The sequence below is a fragment of the Mus pahari genome, chromosome 14 (genome assembly GCF_900095145.1).
Source record: "Mus pahari chromosome 14, PAHARI_EIJ_v1.1, whole genome shotgun sequence".
NCBI lineage: Eukaryota > Metazoa > Chordata > Mammalia > Rodentia > Muridae > Mus > Mus pahari.
This window is the reverse complement of record NC_034603.1, coordinates 83590162-83606742: the sequence shown is the minus strand read 5'-3', so window position 1 is coordinate 83606742 and position 16581 is coordinate 83590162. Positions and strand designations below refer to the sequence as shown.

The window sequence follows — 16581 nt, the reverse complement described above, 5'->3', positions numbered from 1 at the left end:
TTTGCTACCCTGCTTTAAGCTCTGGGAACAGGCCATGCTTACCAACCCTTGCCCAGAGAATATTAGATCCTTGGATAAAAAACACAGACACACACAGACACACAGACACACACACACACACACACACATACACACACACACATTGTTCAATTTTAACCTACCTTATTGGCTCAATGGTTGGGCTCTTCTAAGCTTTCCTTGGCTAGTGGGCCCTTCCCAATACTCCTAGCTCAACACTTTAACCTCCCACCTGAGGAAGCAGCCTATGGCCGCTCTGCCCTAGATCTCACATGGCTGTTCACCTTTTGTCCCTCCAAAGCATGGTAGAAAAACCCCTTTCCTCCTCTGCATCTCTTCACCTCCCCCCCCCCCAGGGAACCGGAAGTCCTGCCTCTTTCTTTCCACCCAACAATTGACCCCTGACATCCCTATTGATAGATCAAGAACCAATTGGGAAACAAGACCTTAGCATCAGATCCACCCACACACACACCCCTGTCTCCCTGCCACCCCCTCTGTTCTTCAGTAGCTTCTCTTTCCTGTGCTGTTTTCCTGTGAGTCGGGCATATCCTATCTCTGACTCATTCTGTCAAATCTTTGATTCATTACTTTGTCTGCCCCTCAATTGGACTTCACTTTCAGACATGGGTGCTTCCTTTTACAAACAAACCTTACCTTCATTGTTAGGGATTAAATTAATTAATTTAATTTATTATTTATTAATTTATTTATTAATTTAATTAGTACTAAGGGCATGTCTTGTATTCCAGCCAGGGCATGTTTGCATTCTGTCTGGATCATATTTTTGGATATGACCCCCTGTCAGAGAGTCATGTTGCTGGACTAAAATCCCTCTACAGGCAGGAGGAGGTTCAGAGAGTCAAAGGTCACCTATCAGCTTGATTATCAGCCCAAAGTACACTTCTGAGCTCGGCAGCCTTGGGGGACCTCCCAGGACCACAATGAACTTTTAAAGAAACCCTATGCCCTACCCCACCCACCACCATCTCTTTTGATTTCTTTCTTTCTTTTGTTTGTTTGTTTGTTCTTTCTGTAGTGTTGGGATGGAACCCAGGCTCCCACGAAAACACTCCATAGCCATCCCGGGTACCCTTGCATCCTTTCCAGCAGGTTCCACCGCCTGCTCATCCTGGCTCCTGGCCTTCTGCCTTTCTCCCAGCATACTTATGCCTTCTTAGGCTGTTCTTTCTGAAATGTCCTCCCGGTCCTGGTTTTTCCGAGACCTGCTTTTTATCCTTGAAGGTTCTACTGAGACACCTAGCTTTTCTGGGGAGTGTTTTAACTCACAGAACGCTATGTCCTTTTCAAACCTGGCAGCCATCTGCTGCACGGACCTTAGCTCAGGACCCCATCCTTAGCAAGCTGCTGACCCTGTGAGCTCAGCACACAAGGGAAATGTGTTGAGTGTGGGGCTGCAACTGGAGAGCAAACTTCCAGTTTAGGGCAGTCTGGGGGAGGCCATTCCTTTGACTGACTCCTTGGGCCTAACTTCATTCATGCGTGCCTTTCTCCCTCACCCCTCCCGGCTGCACGCCTCTCTTCTATTTCTGTCCTCCAGCAACTTGTGTGTCTCTCACACTGTCTCAAACGCCTTCCCTAAGCTCTAGAGGGACTGTCTGGCAGACGGTGTGACATTATCATGGCCCTTTTGGAAGCTGGGCGGCATCCTTAGGCTGGTTGTCCTTGAATCCAACTGGCCACCCAGGACCAACAATCATTGGTGGTAACCAAGTAAGACCATAGGGAACAAGAGGGAAGCAGGAGGGCCAGGCTGAGTGGCTTGCCCTGGAAGCCTCTTGCCCTTCCAGACCCACACTTATGCCTCCCATTCTGACAATGCCAGAATGGGTTTCTTGAGTGTGGGTCTTTCAGGAGCTCCTCTTGCCCTTCCAGACCCACACTTATGCCTCCCATTCTGACAATGCCAGAATGGGTTTCTTGAGTGTGGGTCTTTCAGGAGCTCCTCTTGCCCTTCCAGACCCAGAGATACCCCTGTAGCTCTCTCTGCACCTCTCACATTCCTTCATTGTTAGAGCTTACAACCTGGGTGAGCCCACTGCTCTCCCCCTGTGCTGCAAGAACCTTGCACCATCAGAGCCTGGGGAGAGCACAGGACTTAGCCACAGAAGCTGTGTGCACTGGCCCCATGGAGCTCCCCTCCCACAGGGGTTTTGTCATTAATGCTGCCTGCTGGCAGCAAAGGTACTTGAAAAACCATGTGCTGGGTAGAGATCAACTGTGTACTGTGCGCAGCGTCTTCTGCACTGCTCTGAGGAGGTAGCGACTGCCTGGCTCACAGCGGGGAACAGGCAGAACAGGCTGCAGCATTGGTTAGACAGGACCTTACCCCACCTCCCTGCCCCGCCCTTCATGTCTCTCGTGCGTGCAGCTGGACAAGCTCAGAACCATCATTGAGAGCATGCTGAGCTCCTCCTCCACGCTGCTGTCCATGAGCATCACCCCACACAAGTCCACTGCCGGCCTAGTGCCCGGCCAGATTGACCCCGAGGCCACCTGTCCCGCCTGCAGTCTGGATGTGAGCCATCAAGTCAGTCTGCTGGTCCAGCGCTATGAGCAGCTACAGGACATGGTCAGTGGCCTCGCTGCCTCCAGACCCTCCAAGAAGGCCAAGCTTCAGGGCCAGGTGAGTCTCTCTCCCCGCCCAGCTCTGTCACAGGGTGGCTGGGCGTGGAGTTACAAGCGTCTGGGAAGGATGGACTCAGTGGGTGGGACACACAGCGCCTATTACGGGGGATTCAGGCACAGCTGCAGGACACACTGCTCCTCAGTGGCCAGCGTTTCCAACACTTTGCAGACGTCCCCTGAAGGGAAGGCTTGCTGCCGGGCTGAGGGTCACCTCCAGATCTTGCTCTTGGATGCAAGAATTGAGATTTGGTTCAAACTGCTGCCCACACCTCACCTCTCGGGGATCATGGGACAGCACAGGACATGTGAGCCTCAGTCACCTTTCGGATGACTCCAAAGGCCACTGATGCCAGTCCACCAGCGTGTGGGGGGGATTGGTGACTACATCCAGAGGAGAACACAACTGTCTTGGATGCCTCTGAAGAAAGCCAGAATGTGTTTGAAGTGAGCACACATGCCAGGTGATGGTTTTGATTTTAACATGTATGTGTTTCTTTGCGTGTGTGCGTGCATGCATCCCGCGCACACGCACATTGCATGGCGTACTTGCAGAAGCCAGAGGACAGCTTGCAGGAGTCATTTCTTTCTTTCCATGATGTGGGTCCCGGGGGTTGAAGTCAGGTCACCAGGCTTAGCGACAAGTACCTTCACATGTGTAGCTGCCTGGCCCTAGCTTTGTCTTTTTCATGAGAGCCTTGCGCGGTAGCCCAGATTTTTACTAGAACTTCTCATCTTCCTGAGCGTGGGGGTCACATTCTAAGTTCTAAAGGCAGCCTACCCATGGGACTGCTTCATGGGTTGCCCCAGCAGCCTCCAAAACCTCCCCCCCATCACTGCTGCAGGATGAGGAGCTGCTGGGCCACGTGCAGAGTGCCATCCTACAAGTCCAGGGCGACTGTGAGAAGCTCAACATTACCACGAGCAACCTCATCGAGGACCATCGGCAGAAGCAGAAAGACATTGAAGTGAGCAGCCGCAGAGGCTCACCCGGGCCCCACCCACCCCTGCCGCTCTCGGCAGTGCTGACTCTCCACTTTCTCCCGTCCCGCGGGCCTCCAGGTGCTGTATCAGGGGATAGAAAGGCTGGATAAGGAAAAGGCCAACAGAGAGCACCTGGAGATGGAGATTGACGAGGTGAGCCTCTGGCCCCTCCCCAGCCAGTGTGGGAGGAATGGGGGTGGAGGAGTTGGGGTGGGGAGGGCAAGGGACGTGAGGGGAACCGGAGACACGGAGACACGGGACAGGCTGCCAGAGGAGCATCCCCATCTCATGCTGGTCTCTCATGCAGAAAGCCGACAAGAGCGCTCTGGCATCCAAAGTGAGCCGGATCCAGTTTGATGCTACAACAGAACAGCTGAACCACATGATGCAGGAGCTGGTGGCCAAGATGAGTGGACAGGAGCAAGACTGGCAGAAACTTCTGGATAAACTCCTGGCGGAGATGGACAGCAAGGTGAGGGTTGGAAAAGATGCGGGACAGGTTGGGCTGCTCGCTTGCTCTTCCTGGCCCTGCCATCAGGGCACCACCGCTCTCTGCAAGCATAGATTCCCTCCCCACCCCCACCCCCACCCCCATCTACCTGCTGCCTGGAGCTCACCTGGTGTCCATCTCCCAGCTGGACCGCCTGGAGCTGGACCCGTTGAAGCAGATGCTGGAGGATCGCTGGAAATCACTTCGGCAGCAGCTCAAAGAGCGCTCTCCACTCTACCAGGCTGACGAGGCAGCTGCCATGCGGAGGTGAGGCCCAGAAGGCAATGGGGAACGCTGCGTGGCCCCAGATGAGCCAATGGGGAATGCTGCGTGGCCCCAGATGTTCATGACTGATTCTGCCCAGAACTGTTAATCAGGTGGAGGGACTGCATTTTAGAGTTGAGTAACTTGGCCAGATCCTTCAAATAGTGGTGGGGAAAGGCAGAAAGGAGGTGCAAGGCTCTTGGGGTTAGATTGCGGTACACTGGATTTCTGGGGCAGAGAGACACCTCCAACCAAGATGTCCCTTTGGAAACTGGCTAGGGAAATCCCACTCATGTCCACCAGGGGACACCAGAGGCACATACACGCTACTGAGCTGGCTAGCTGGTTCAGAATGTGTGCCTGCAAGGGATGGTTAGCACCAGGAATTCCCAGGAAGTAGGGCAGGATTTGCCACCCGTCCTGCAGGGGGGCCAAGCTCTCCGGATCTCACTGGCTGTGTCCCATCCTGACAGGCAGCTCTTGGCTCATTTCCACTGCTTGTCCTGTGACCGTCCCTTGGAGACAACTGTGACTGGACAGTGAGTGGGCACACCCCAACCACAGCATCTGGTGGCAGGGAGAAGGCTTCGAAGCAGGGATGCATCTCCCCACACCCACTCGTCTTGCCTCTTGTCCTGGGTCCATCTCTGTCCCTGGTCCCTGGTCCTTCCTATGGGGCCCATACTGAACAATGAGGGGTTCCATAGAGCATGGCAAGTGGGTGGCTGAGGGGTGGGATTTCTCTCTCACACACACCCCTCCCTCTTCCTTCTGTCCCTGCCCAGAGTCATCTCTATGACCCCCATAATTTCGAGCATGCCAGGGCACCGTTCCGTCCGACCTTACACTGTGTTTGAACTAGAGCAGATCCGACAGCAGAGCAGAAGGTAGGGAAAGTGGGGTCCTGGGCAGGAGAGGGGTAGGAGGGGGGCAGAGATGACTTGAGAGTGCACATTGGGAGTGGCCCAGAGCATCTCTGACCAGAAGCACCATGGAGGACCTGAACTGACTTCCTGTTTTGTTTTGTATTTGTTTTTGTTGTTTAGTGTTTGTTGTTGTTGTTGTTACATTTTAAGCACTTATTTTGTTGGGGGAGGGGACTTTTGTGTTAGGGAAAACCTTCCCCAGCAAGTCTGGTCCCTCACCGGACTTTTAGAGGTGACCCTCAGCTCTCAGTCAAGGGCTATGGGACTCTGTCGATTCCCGAGTGCCAGTTCAGTTCACACCACCGGCTCCTGCACAACAGGAACCTAGGTGAGGGCGAACCACACCAGGTCCTGCCTGGTCCTGGGCTGACCTCTTTCCTCACGCCTGGGTCTTACAGCCTGAAGCTGGGCAGCAGCTTCCCTCGGGGCGATGTGTCACAGATGGAGAGGAGCGTGGGGCGCCTGCACAGCATGCACTCCAAGATGCTGATGGACATCGAGAAGGTGCAGATCCACTTTGGAGGCTCTGTGAAGGCCAGCAGCCAGATGATCCGAGAGCTGCTACACACCCAGTGCCTCAGCCACCCGTGCTACAAACGGTAGAACAGAGTCCAGGGACACACAGGCCCCAGTGACGGCCAAGCTTGGCTTCTGCTTGCCCCCAGGGTCCATTGCAAGGGGGGTGTGTGGGGGTGGCAGAAAGGGGTGGCAGAAGGGGTTGGGGATGGGAACAAGGGTGAGAGTGTATTGTGAGTGTGCACGCACACACACTCACACACTCACACACACACACACACAGTGTGACATGTTGTGTGTAGCTTCAGGCTTACTTACCTGCCTGTCCCAGGTAATACTCCTGGGTGGCTCAAAGTGACTCCCCCCATCCGTGTCTGTCTACATCCCAGGGGAGCAGACACAGCCGATTACACCTACTCGACTGTACCCCGTCGCTGTGGGGGCAGCCACACCCTCACCTACCCTTACCGGCGAAACCGCCCGCAGCACCTGTCTCCACTGGAAGAGATCCAGATCGCCATGAAGGTCTGTCAGGAGTCATGGAAAGGGTAGCCCCGCCATGCCCCCTCTGGAAAACCACCTAAAGTCCCATCCGTTGGCCCTCTTTCTCCCCTCCCTCCCTTGCTGTCCCAGGGTTTGCTAGGCAACCTCTTTACTGCCAAGTTACCTCCCCAAAGTTGCTTAGCCAGGCCTTGAACTCATGATCCTTGAGCCTCGGCCTCCCAGAGTAGCTAGGATCTACAGGTCTGGCTCTCCACTGGGCAGACGCCATCCTTCCACCTGATTCCCAGGTACTACCCTACCACCTTCCACCACGGGGCTTCAGAATTCCACAGTACCTCCTTCCATCTTGCCCTCACACCAGACTCCATGCAGGGGCCTGTCATTTTTGAGAGTGAGTCTTGCTATTCACAGTCCTGGCTGGACTGGTACTAGCTAGATATCTCCCGACTGGCCTTGAAGTCAGTGGGAAGCCTGCCGCCAGTCTCCCTCAGGCTTCATTCCAGGGGGTGAGGCACAGGGTTTGGGGGGGGGGTGAGGCATGGGGTTGGGGGGGNGAGGTAGGGGAAGGCAGGGCGGTTCTGAGCACTGCTGGCTGACAGTGTCTGCACTCCAGGCCTTCCTGGGGGATGCTCAGGCTGTTACAATGCTAATGGACATGCGCATCCCTCTCTAGCATGATGAGGTCGACATCTTGGGCCTCGATGGACACATCTACAAGGGACGGATGGATACACGGTTGCCAGGCATCCTAGGGAAAGATGGTGAGTGTCCAGACAGCCTTGAGTCCCTTCCGGGTTCTCACTTGGGTGACAAAGGACAGTTGTCTGTCTCCTGGTATGGGCATGTCTTGGATCACTGGGCCCTAAGGACTTTCTCCTCCTGAAGCCAAGTGGCTGCTTCTAGTGGAGAGCAGCGCCCAGACCTTGGCCAGTCCCTTGGTAGTGGCCTTGTCCTTTCTCGCTGGCCTTCATACCTCCACAGTTGAGTTTCCCAGCTCTGCCTCAGTGCCCTGGAACAATACAGCCAAACCTTGACAGACTTTCCAAAACTCAGCAAAGGGTGCTTATCTGATTCCAGCCCCAAACCAAGCTCCCGAAGGCCCACTTCCAGTTCATACCAGAAGTTCCTATCATGCCTTGGGCCTTCCTTATTTTCTCTTTCCTGAAATGCAAGTCCTGGACAGAACTTACTCAGACCCTATACAAGATCCTCAGTGAATCTGAGTGGGCGGGAGGGCAGGTAGACATGTAGATGAATGTAGTTTCTAAAGGGGGCACAGCCACAAACTCGGCATGTGGAGGACCCCACCTCAACCGGCTCCTATTCCCCAAGTTCCTCCCCACAGCCAGCTCCTGTTTCCCAAGGTCCTCCCCACAGCCAGCTCCTGTTCCCCAAGGTCCTCCCCACAGCCGGCTCCTGTTCCCCAAGATCTTCCCCACAGCTCCCACTGGTGCCCACCCTCCTTATGCTCTTTCAGCCCCAGGAGTGGCAAAACACAACAAGGCTAAGCTCCAGCAGCTGCAGCAGCTGCAACAGCTCCAGGAGCTGCAGCAGCTGCAGCAGGCCCAGCAGGCCCAGCATGCCCGGCCCCACGTGCACAGGCAGCCAAGCATGGGCAACATGAGCTCGCCACCCTCGCGGCCTCAGAGTGCACAGATGCTAGCAGACAGCAATGCAGGTAGGTTTCTCCTCGGCAGCCTGGACACTGTCCCCAAGCCTTCCCTTCCTTCCTGACAGCCCTCCAGCTTTCCTCCTGCCCAGGTTAGAGACAGCAAGGGCCTGGAAGCTCATAGATGTGACTGGAGGGAGAATGCAGAAAACCCAGTTCCTGAATGTTTGGTGTGTGCCAGGTCTGTGAGGGGAACACCGTTACTGTCCTTCTCCACACAAGAAGACATGGGGACAGAGATGCACCCAGCGCTGGCCACAGGCCAGGTCTTCCCTGCTCAGACACAAGTGTTTTAAGAGCCAGGCTACAACAAGCCCAGGATATGTGCCAAACCCTTCCCTCCCACCCCCGCCAGTCCCTTGCCTGTAGGTGTCCCTCTCTGCCTCTAGCTCTGGGATGCCCCTAGAGTCCCAGGTCTTCCCTGAGAAGCGAGATCAGATAAAAGGCCAAGGGGCTAGGGGCCTCTGGGTTCCACCACACAAGGCCTACGGTCCTTGCTAGACTAGAATGTGAGGATGGGACCCACGCTGCCAGGCGACTAAACTGATCTCTCCCCTCATCAGTCATGGGTGTATCTGCGTGCAGGATCAGCTCTCCCCCCAGAGGCAGGATGCTTGATGACAACCCTGCATGGTATTTTGCAAATGCTTGCAGGAGACCCCAAGGATCACAACACATTTGTTCTTTGTCCCCCTCATCGCCCCCAAGCTTTGTATGTTAGACCTCTGAGCTCTGTAACGTATTTCCATTCCAACCCCGAGTTTGGAAGATCCCGTGGTACCCGTGGTGCCATACCATCAAGGTACATCGAGGCTGCCTAGGTAGTTTTCGTCTACGCAACAGCCTACCCTACACCTACACTGATGTGTAGAGATCAACATTAGCCCCAGGAACAACCAAGGGAACAGAGGCACTGAGAGGTTGAACAGTTAAGTGGCCAAGGTGGAATTCAAGGGTCATCACCAGTAACCAAGGAGGACAGGCCATAAGAGCACGTGTCTGTGATTTCTACTGGGCCCTTGCTCCTTTTAACAGGCTTTCGACTTCTACCTAGAAATACTTACCATATGGGAGCTGGAGAGACTGATGTAGAAAGATTCCTGGGCTTCTATAAGCCCCTACAAGGACAGGAGGCATACATGAGACAGGTTCTTTCTGCAAGGGTCACGGAAGGGCCCTAAGTGTTTGCTCAGGAGCACCCACGAATGCTTGTACTGTGTGGCCTCACAGCCAGGCTAATGGGGTTCACAACTAACTTGCGTGGGCCTTGAGCAAGCTAGAGTGAACCCTGGTGGGTATGGTGTGTGTGGGGGAACCAGACAGCGCAAGCTGAGCCCCTCCTGTCTTGCAGTTCCTTCAGGGCAAAAGAAAGACCGACCAGTCTCCTCTGAGGGGCGTCTCCTGCAGTCGAACTTGAGCCACTCATCCATCCCTACAGACATGGCCAGTCTGCAGGGTAGCCAATCCGGGCTGAACATGCACATTGACGTGCCTCCCGGGGAGGGGCTGGAGGAGCCCACCCGGGGACCACGGTCCACCACTGCTCACTGAACAGAGGCATTATTTAAATAAATGTTATAAAAAAGGAGTTGGGTGCCAAGGAATCTCTTGATGTCCTGCCTCAAGAACAAGGTCGCCAGGCAGTGGTGGCTCACGCTTTTAACCCCAAAACTTGGCAGAGTCAGGCAGATTTCTGAGTTCGAAGCCAGCCTGGTCTACAGAGTGAGTTCAGGGACAGCCAGGGCTATACAGAGAAATCCTGACTCAAAACAAACAAACCCAACCCAAGAAGGTAGGTACCTGCTGTTGGCTGAGCAACTCTGGGTTTCTAGGCCTCCTCATCTGAAGGGCAGACTATTCCCTGGAAGGCAGGTCTGGTTTATGGAGAGCTAAGGCTTAAGCGCCACCAAGCTGTGGAGAGGATACATGTGCGCAGGGAGGTGGGGATGCTGCACCCAGGGCAGGGAGAATAGCTGGGGAAGACTTCAGGCCTGGTTCTGGGAGCCTAGGGACGGGGAGGGCCTGGTCTAATCAGTGGCTATCTGACAGTCCGAAGGCCTGGTCTGGGGCACTCTGGGTAGGCTGGGATCCACGGTGTCTGTGTACCAGTTCTACTTGGAGGCGAGGGGCCACTGCCACTTGCTTCCTGGTCGTAGGTTTGGGGTAGCTCCTGCTCCAAACTGGGCTTCCAGCCAGAAGCACAAACACACTGCCAGAAGGTTTCCACTCCAACCCTGCATTTGGAAGTCGTGTCCTACAGTCCCCTTGCACCAGCTGCTACAAATGGCAGCTTCAAAGCCAGCCCTGGTGGAGGGGCTTGGTACATGGCTGCCTTGAGATAGAGAGCAGGCCTGGCTCAGCCCTGGGAAGCCGACTGTATGGTCTATTCCCAAGGTGACTCTCAGCCCAGTATGCTCGCTCCATGCCTGTGCTCACTCGCTATCCAGGATTCTTCAGGTTCAGGGTCTGGTCAGCTGAGAGTCCCCAGTACCACTGCTACCTAGCCCCATCTTAATCTAGGGCCTCCGGACAGATCTTAGTGGTCCACAAGAGAGCCTGACCCAACTTGTGGTCCAAGAAACCCTGAATCACACTACTCAAGGCCAGCCTGGGCTACGCAGCAAGAACCGGTCTCAAAATAAAGCAGTTGCTATTCCCACCTCTGGATTGAGGTGTGCGGAGTGGGAGATGGGGCAACCCCCACACCAGTTTCCACACCCCCCTCTCTCACATGGGAAAGCATCTGGGGCAAGATGTTCACCTTGAGGTGCGAGAAAGGGGGCGACAAAAATCACACAGGAAAGTGCGGCAGGAAACAGCCAAGAAACAGGTTTCTTACCGTGGGCAAAGGGTTTGAGGGGTGCCCCAGGGTGGAGGCTGCTCCTAGAGAATGAGGTCACTCTTTCTCTCCTCAGTCTCCTGTGGTCACACTTGTGACTGCATGGAAAAGGTGGCCTGACTACAACCCCCTGTAGGCATCTCTAGACTACTGAGCTTGCCTCTGGATCTAAGGGCAGAGTCAGGGCCTGCCCCAGCCCCAATGTCTCCCACACTGGTCCCTCCCTGGCAGTGACATGTCAGGTCAGCTCAGTCTCCCTGCCTCAGATGGGACAGGATCCACATTCCCTCAGCTAGGCCAGCTCCACCATTCCATACCTGGGCATAGCTGCCCCACCCTTCCCCAAAGCTGGTACTTCTGGATGGACCCTCGCCCGGGTGCCGGCAGCCCCTGCCTGGCCACCCACATACTTGGCAGGGAATTCCCCTCCCAGCCTGGGAAAGCACAGGTGGGCAGGGGCGAGTCTGTGAGGAGGCCCAGGGGGTTGCAACTAGGAAACAAAACCGAAAGGACAGACCCAGCTCCAAGTCCAGCCATGTGTCACATACAATAGAAGGTAGCTGGGCCCACTGCTGTGCTCCACCCGAGGTGTGTGTGTGCGTGGGGGGGAGGGGCTCCTAGCTGGGGCCTGTAAGTTTCATTTCACTTTGGCTCCTGTCTTCCCCATTCAGTTCTGTTTGGCTCCTCAGAGTTGAGGGGCAGGAGAGATTTAGCTCCACTGGAGCCAAGTCAGGAAGGCCTCCAGGAGCTCACTGCGGATGGGTTGCCCACTTGACATCCTGTGGGAGGCTAAGAGCTACTGGCTCAAACTGCCACTACCACCTAACATGGCTGGCAGTGCATCCTCACTAGGAAATGCCCAATGACAATGCCCTGCCCGCAGCCAGGGACCCCATTGACTTCCCCCACCAAAGCAAAAACAAAAACACCACAAACCAGGGAAGTTAGAAAAGTCTTTTAAGTTTTTAAATTAAAATTGCACCCTGGTGCGATGACTTTAATTTGGGAACTCAATCCAAAGGCAGTCTCTCTCCTGGGTGGTGGTCCTCTGGCCTGGACACACACACAGAGACTGGGAGCCTGTAGGACAGTCAGAGACGGGGCAGAAGTACCCACATCAGAGGGCAGCCACGTCTTCACACCTAGCTGGTGACAGGGTGACAAGTTTCAGAGTCAACAAGAGGCCACCACCAGCAGAGATGAAAATTGTCTACCAGTAACAGGGTAGAAAAGTCCATGATTCTGAGAACCCTCCTGGGACCACCTCCTTTGGTGGTGGGGCTTCCTAATGGCTGGCACGCCTTCTCACGGAGCAGCTCAGCCACCCGGCTGCAAGTTCGCTCCATTCGCTCCATCTGTGAACACCCTTTTGTTCCCCTCAATTGGGCAGAGAAAGAGGTGCTGGCAAGAACTGTGAGCCTTGCCTCTGACAGGAACACATGTGCAGGCCCCACTCACAAACATTAGCTAAATTTATATTCATATATATTATAGTTATATATTAAAAAGAGGAAAAAAAAAAACTTTCCCTAAGAGAAACTCCTGAAGAGCCCAAGTGGCTCAGGACGTTTACTGTCCCCCCCACCCACAAAACTCTTATAAAATCTTCCAGTGCGATCGTGAAGAAACCCCCCGCCCTCTTGCGTTCCCCCCTCCCAGCCCTCGTCTGTGTCCCCACAACCCTGGACTGCCCCCTGCTCCAGCCCAGTGGCGTCCAGTCTCATCTCTGGCCATCCATGGCTGCCATGGCTTTCTGAGGGGCGCCCCCCTGCGATGCTCCGGGGGGCCACGTGGGCTGTGGGCAGTGGAGATGGAAGGTGTTGGGGGAAGAGGGCGGGATCCAGGGCACCTGGTGATTGGGTGGGGATGCAGCCCAGAAGGGGCTGAAGTTTGCAGGGGGGGAGCAGGCCACGGCTGCCATGGGGCTGCTGCTGCTGCTCTGCAGGCCCTCAGAGGTTCGAAGCTTGGAGAACATGACCAGCGCATCAGGGAAGTTGGGTGGTGTAGCAGGGGTGTTGCTGGGGGTACACATCTGCAGGAAGAGAAGAGAGGTGTAGATGAGGCTGCAGGGCGGGCAGGATCCTGGTGCCTCTTGCCCACAGGTAACTTCAATAGGACTCAAAACACCCATCTTCCCCGGGGCCAGTGAGGACAAGGAAGAGCAAAACCGAGTGTGCTCACTGCCCAGGAGACATCAATGGTTAATTCCAACTCAAAGCTAGGGTGTCGTCCTGAAAGGACAAGGGGCAGTCCAGGACACTGCTGCCCAGCTCCTTTCCTGGCTTGGGGGAGCCAGCTGGCTTTCTCCACAATCTACCCTTAGATGTCCCCAGGGCGTTAGACGCAGGGTCTCCTCCCTTTGCAGAGCCTTAGAAAAGCTGCACTTTCTTAGAGCTTCCATTCAGCCGACAGGGCTTGGCCCCTGGCTCCCTCCACTCAGCATTTCTGACATGCGGATCTGGTTAGCTCAGTTTTTCTTTCTGTAACGGAGGAGGAGGCTGATGCCCAAGGGTCAGTCGCAGTTGAACATGCACCCAAGACAGGTGTCCAGGTCCAGGCGCTGAAGCCTGCGCCTAGCTGTAGCCAGGGTTAAGTGCCTTCTCAGGTCTGGGCTCCTAATCTAGCCATGCAGCAGCCATGCCAGCCCCAGATGCCAGCAGCACACTCCTAGGAGACAGGTGGGTCAGAGCCCAGGACCTACATGAGCTAGTTCTGACCTCAAAGCCTCTTCTCCCTCAGGAGGCCAGGGAGTCCTTTCAACTTCTCCTAATTTTAGCAGCACTGGCTCCTCCCCAAGGCACAGGGCACTGGGGGTGGGGTGCTGAGACACAGGACAGGATGCTAAAGCTTTATCACTCTAGTTAAAGCAAAGCCAGAGCCTGGGGCAGGGACCCCCCCACCCCACCCCTGCTCACTGAGGCTGTGCCACATCAGCTCTTAGGGGACTCTGACCATTGTCTGCTCCGAAGGGAAGGCCTTTGGCCTTAGGCAGGTCTGGCCCCACCCAGACACTTCCCTCCTCCCCTCATGATTCCCTGCCCACCCCCATGACTTCTCGGCAGCAGGAAACAATGAATGGGGGGTTGCGGGTGGAGGCCAGTTGCATCAGAGCATCGTGACCGACCGACTTCCCCAGTCAACCAAGTCAGAGAGGCAAGGGCTCTTCTCCAGAGAACGGGTTAAAGGGGCCTGGGCCCACCTGCCCAGGGAAGCTCAGACTGGTCTCCAGGCCTCTCTGCTTTGGAGTTCAAGGCTTGAACTCCATTTCCTAAAGCCCTTCCTATAATCTCAAGTAATTCTGTGTCCCTGTCATGGCCGTTTCCCCTCTCCCTACAAATACCTTCTTGCCCCTCCCCTTGTACAACTGAGGACCCTTATCATCTGTGACAGCCTTCCAACTGTGGCTGGCAATCTGCGGGACAATCTTTCACCAGTTATCACCACTTTGTGCTGACTTGTCTTCATATAAAATATTTATCTGAGATGGTATGCAGCTAGATAGCCCAGGCTGACCTAGAGTTCACAGCTATCCTGCTGCCTCAACCTCCCATGTGCTGGGTTCAATGTTTTTATTTAAGTTTTCTAATTACTTTGTCTTAAAAACTGGACTGACTCTCAGAACAGGGTTGCTGCTCCCTACTGTGCTGGTGGAGCCTCCAGCACAGGTCCCTCCAGGGTGCACTGATTATAACGTCTGCGTTACAAAACCGGCTGTCTCCCAAGGGAAGCTTCCTAGGAGAGCACAGACTCACAGGCACTAACAGACACAGATATTCTCTCTCTCTCTCTCTCTCTCTCTCTCTCTCTCTCTCTCTCTCTCTCTCACACACACACACACACACACACACACACAGATTGGCAAAGGTGGGGGAGGGGAGGGCATCCAGTTCAAGCTGGGGCCTGCTGCTTCCTCCTTCCAGGCCCTTCAGCATGTCTGTGCTTTTCTGAGTGGTCTTGTGCACAGGAAGACACGGAGCAGGGATGAAGGCAGAATACTCCCAGCTCTAGGAAGCGAGAAGTCTGGATGGCAGACTTCACAGTGGGGCACGATGAATCCCACCTGAATTTCCTAAGAGCTTGGGCCGCAGTGGCCAGGGCCTACAGCACCATTCATTTTCCCTTCTTACTCCAAATGTTGAGAGCTAGTTTAAATGGAGGCAGACTCCCCTCCACTCCCCACCTCACTTTGGTCAGAAGACAACAGTGCGGAGAACAAGACACAGCAGGAGACCCACATGTAGTCTGTCTCCTGGGGACAAGGACACCCAAGTAAAAAAAAGCCAAAAAAGTCCAATGGCAGATCTCCTGCGGAATAATGTGGGCTCAGGCCCTCCTACACGTTTGGAGCTAATAGCTAACTAGGAGTTGGAGCGGAGAAGGGATGTGCCTGGCCTCAGGAAAACAGGGTACCCACTGGCCAGAGGGCAAAGGCTCTAGCCTGGACCCAAGCTGGAAGAAGACCAATCCAGTCTCAAGGAACCGTTTCCTGGACTGTTTGTTTCTTAACATACTGAGATTAAAAGAAATTCTTGGCCTCATCTTAGGTACATAAATCTGTATATCCTCCATAAAGATTATGTTCCCTGGAGGCTATGGAAGGGCCAGCCTACCTTTGTGGGTAGAGTTGGACTTCCGGAGCCAGGGTGGATCTATCCTTCCCCTGCTTCCTGCAGCACTGGGTGGGTGGGTGGCCGGCCGTGTGTGTGTGTGTGTGTGTGTGTGTGTATGGCTGTGTGTTGCATCGACACAAATCCCTACCTCAGTCGTGTGTGTGTGTGTGTGTGTGTGTGTGTTTTGCATCAAGACACAAATCCCTCAGTCCCCCACCTCCCCGAAGTCCCCAGAGGTCTGGTTATCCTTGAGCCCCTTCCCCATCCTCTGCTATCAGAATCTCAACATCCTGCTGGGAGCCGTCTTCCCTTCCTTCCACCCCCACCTCCCCAACACCAGGGCCCTTACACCCAGGGCACAGCGCCCAGCGCAGGGCCTCAGGCCCCGATCCAGGAGCCTGGAGGCGGGTCCCAAAGTTGGGCGAGCCAGCGCCGGCCTGGGAGCGCTCTTTCCTGGAAGACATTTTGGCTCTTTGTTTACATTCGCGGCGCGCCGCTCCCCGGCAACATGGCTGTCACCGGCGCGGCTGACAGCGACCCTGCCGCACCGAGCGCCCCCTCCGCGGCCCTGGGGGACACTTACCATCTGCGGGTGGTGGTGGCTGTTGGGAATGTTGCTTTCTTGAAAGAACGTGCTTAGGGCGGTCTGCGGACAAAATACGGGACGCGGCGGCGTGAGCGAGGCCTGGCCGCCCCGGCCACCCCGCCGCGGCTCCCGCGGCCCCCCGCACGCGGGCCCCCGGCTCCCACGCGCGCTCCCGGCCCCGACCCGGTGCACACCTCGAACTGCCAGTGCGCCGCTTGCAGCAGCTGCTGCGCCTGGTCGGCCGCGCAGCCCGCGGCCAGCACGAACTGGTTGATCATGACCTGGTGCCGCAGCTCGTCCGTGTTCACCGACATGGCGCTGGGCGGCCGCCCCGGGCTCAGGCTCGCAGCTCCGCCGCCGCCGCCGCCCGGCGAATGTTGTGGTTCGGCTCGCGCGGCCGCGCCGACGCCGCAAACAACAGCGCGGGGCGGGGCCGCCGGGCCCAACGTTCGGGGGCCGCGAGCCGACGCCGCTGATTGGCCCACGCGCAGCCCGGCCAGCCGCCGGCTCCCACACGGACGTTCGATTC

General features: G+C 55.7%; 2 protein-coding genes across 2 annotated transcripts in view; one reads left to right on the top strand and one right to left on the bottom strand.

Moving 5' to 3' along the window:
- Positions 1 to 9590, top strand: part of Qrich2 (glutamine rich 2) — a 26932-nt gene extending 17342 nt beyond the window's left edge. The window contains exons 12-23 of the mRNA XM_021213741.2: positions 2411 to 2665; positions 3510 to 3632; positions 3727 to 3801; positions 3956 to 4120; positions 4284 to 4405; positions 4876 to 4941; positions 5188 to 5289; positions 5727 to 5927; positions 6234 to 6369; positions 7022 to 7109; positions 7826 to 8026; positions 9369 to 9590. Of these exons, the coding sequence (XP_021069400.2) occupies positions 2411 to 2665; positions 3510 to 3632; positions 3727 to 3801; positions 3956 to 4120; positions 4284 to 4405; positions 4876 to 4941; positions 5188 to 5289; positions 5727 to 5927; positions 6234 to 6369; positions 7022 to 7109; positions 7826 to 8026; positions 9369 to 9568 (1734 nt within the window). The 3' untranslated portion in view covers positions 9569 to 9590. The remainder of the gene's footprint in view (positions 1 to 2410; positions 2666 to 3509; positions 3633 to 3726; positions 3802 to 3955; positions 4121 to 4283; positions 4406 to 4875; positions 4942 to 5187; positions 5290 to 5726; positions 5928 to 6233; positions 6370 to 7021; positions 7110 to 7825; positions 8027 to 9368) is intronic.
- Positions 9591 to 11793: 2203 nt separating this feature from the next.
- Ubald2 (UBA like domain containing 2) lies at positions 11794 to 16581 on the bottom strand. Its single transcript, XM_021213347.1, has 3 exons — positions 16247 to 16581; positions 16050 to 16112; positions 11794 to 12888 (listed from the first exon to the last, which is right to left on the bottom strand). Exons 1-3 carry the CDS (start codon positions 16364 to 16366, stop codon positions 12577 to 12579), a joined length of 495 nt encoding a protein of 164 aa, XP_021069006.1. The 5' UTR covers positions 16367 to 16581; the 3' UTR covers positions 11794 to 12576.

What these genes read in the sequence shown, in the direction of transcription:
- Ubald2 (XM_021213347.1), bottom strand. Translation starts at nt 16,366, where the DNA reads ATGTCGGTGAACACGGACGAGCTGCGGCACCAGGTCATGATCAACCAG. An exon ending in CGGCGCACTGGCAGTTCGAG is followed by an intron (nt 16,113 to 16,246) that starts GTGTGCACCGGG and finishes TTTTGTCCGCAG; the next exon opens with ACCGCCCTAAGCACGTTCTT. An exon ending in GCCACCACCACCCGCAGATG is followed by an intron (nt 12,889 to 16,049) that starts GTAAGTGTCCCC and finishes CTCTTCCTGCAG; the next exon opens with ATGTGTACCCCCAGCAACAC.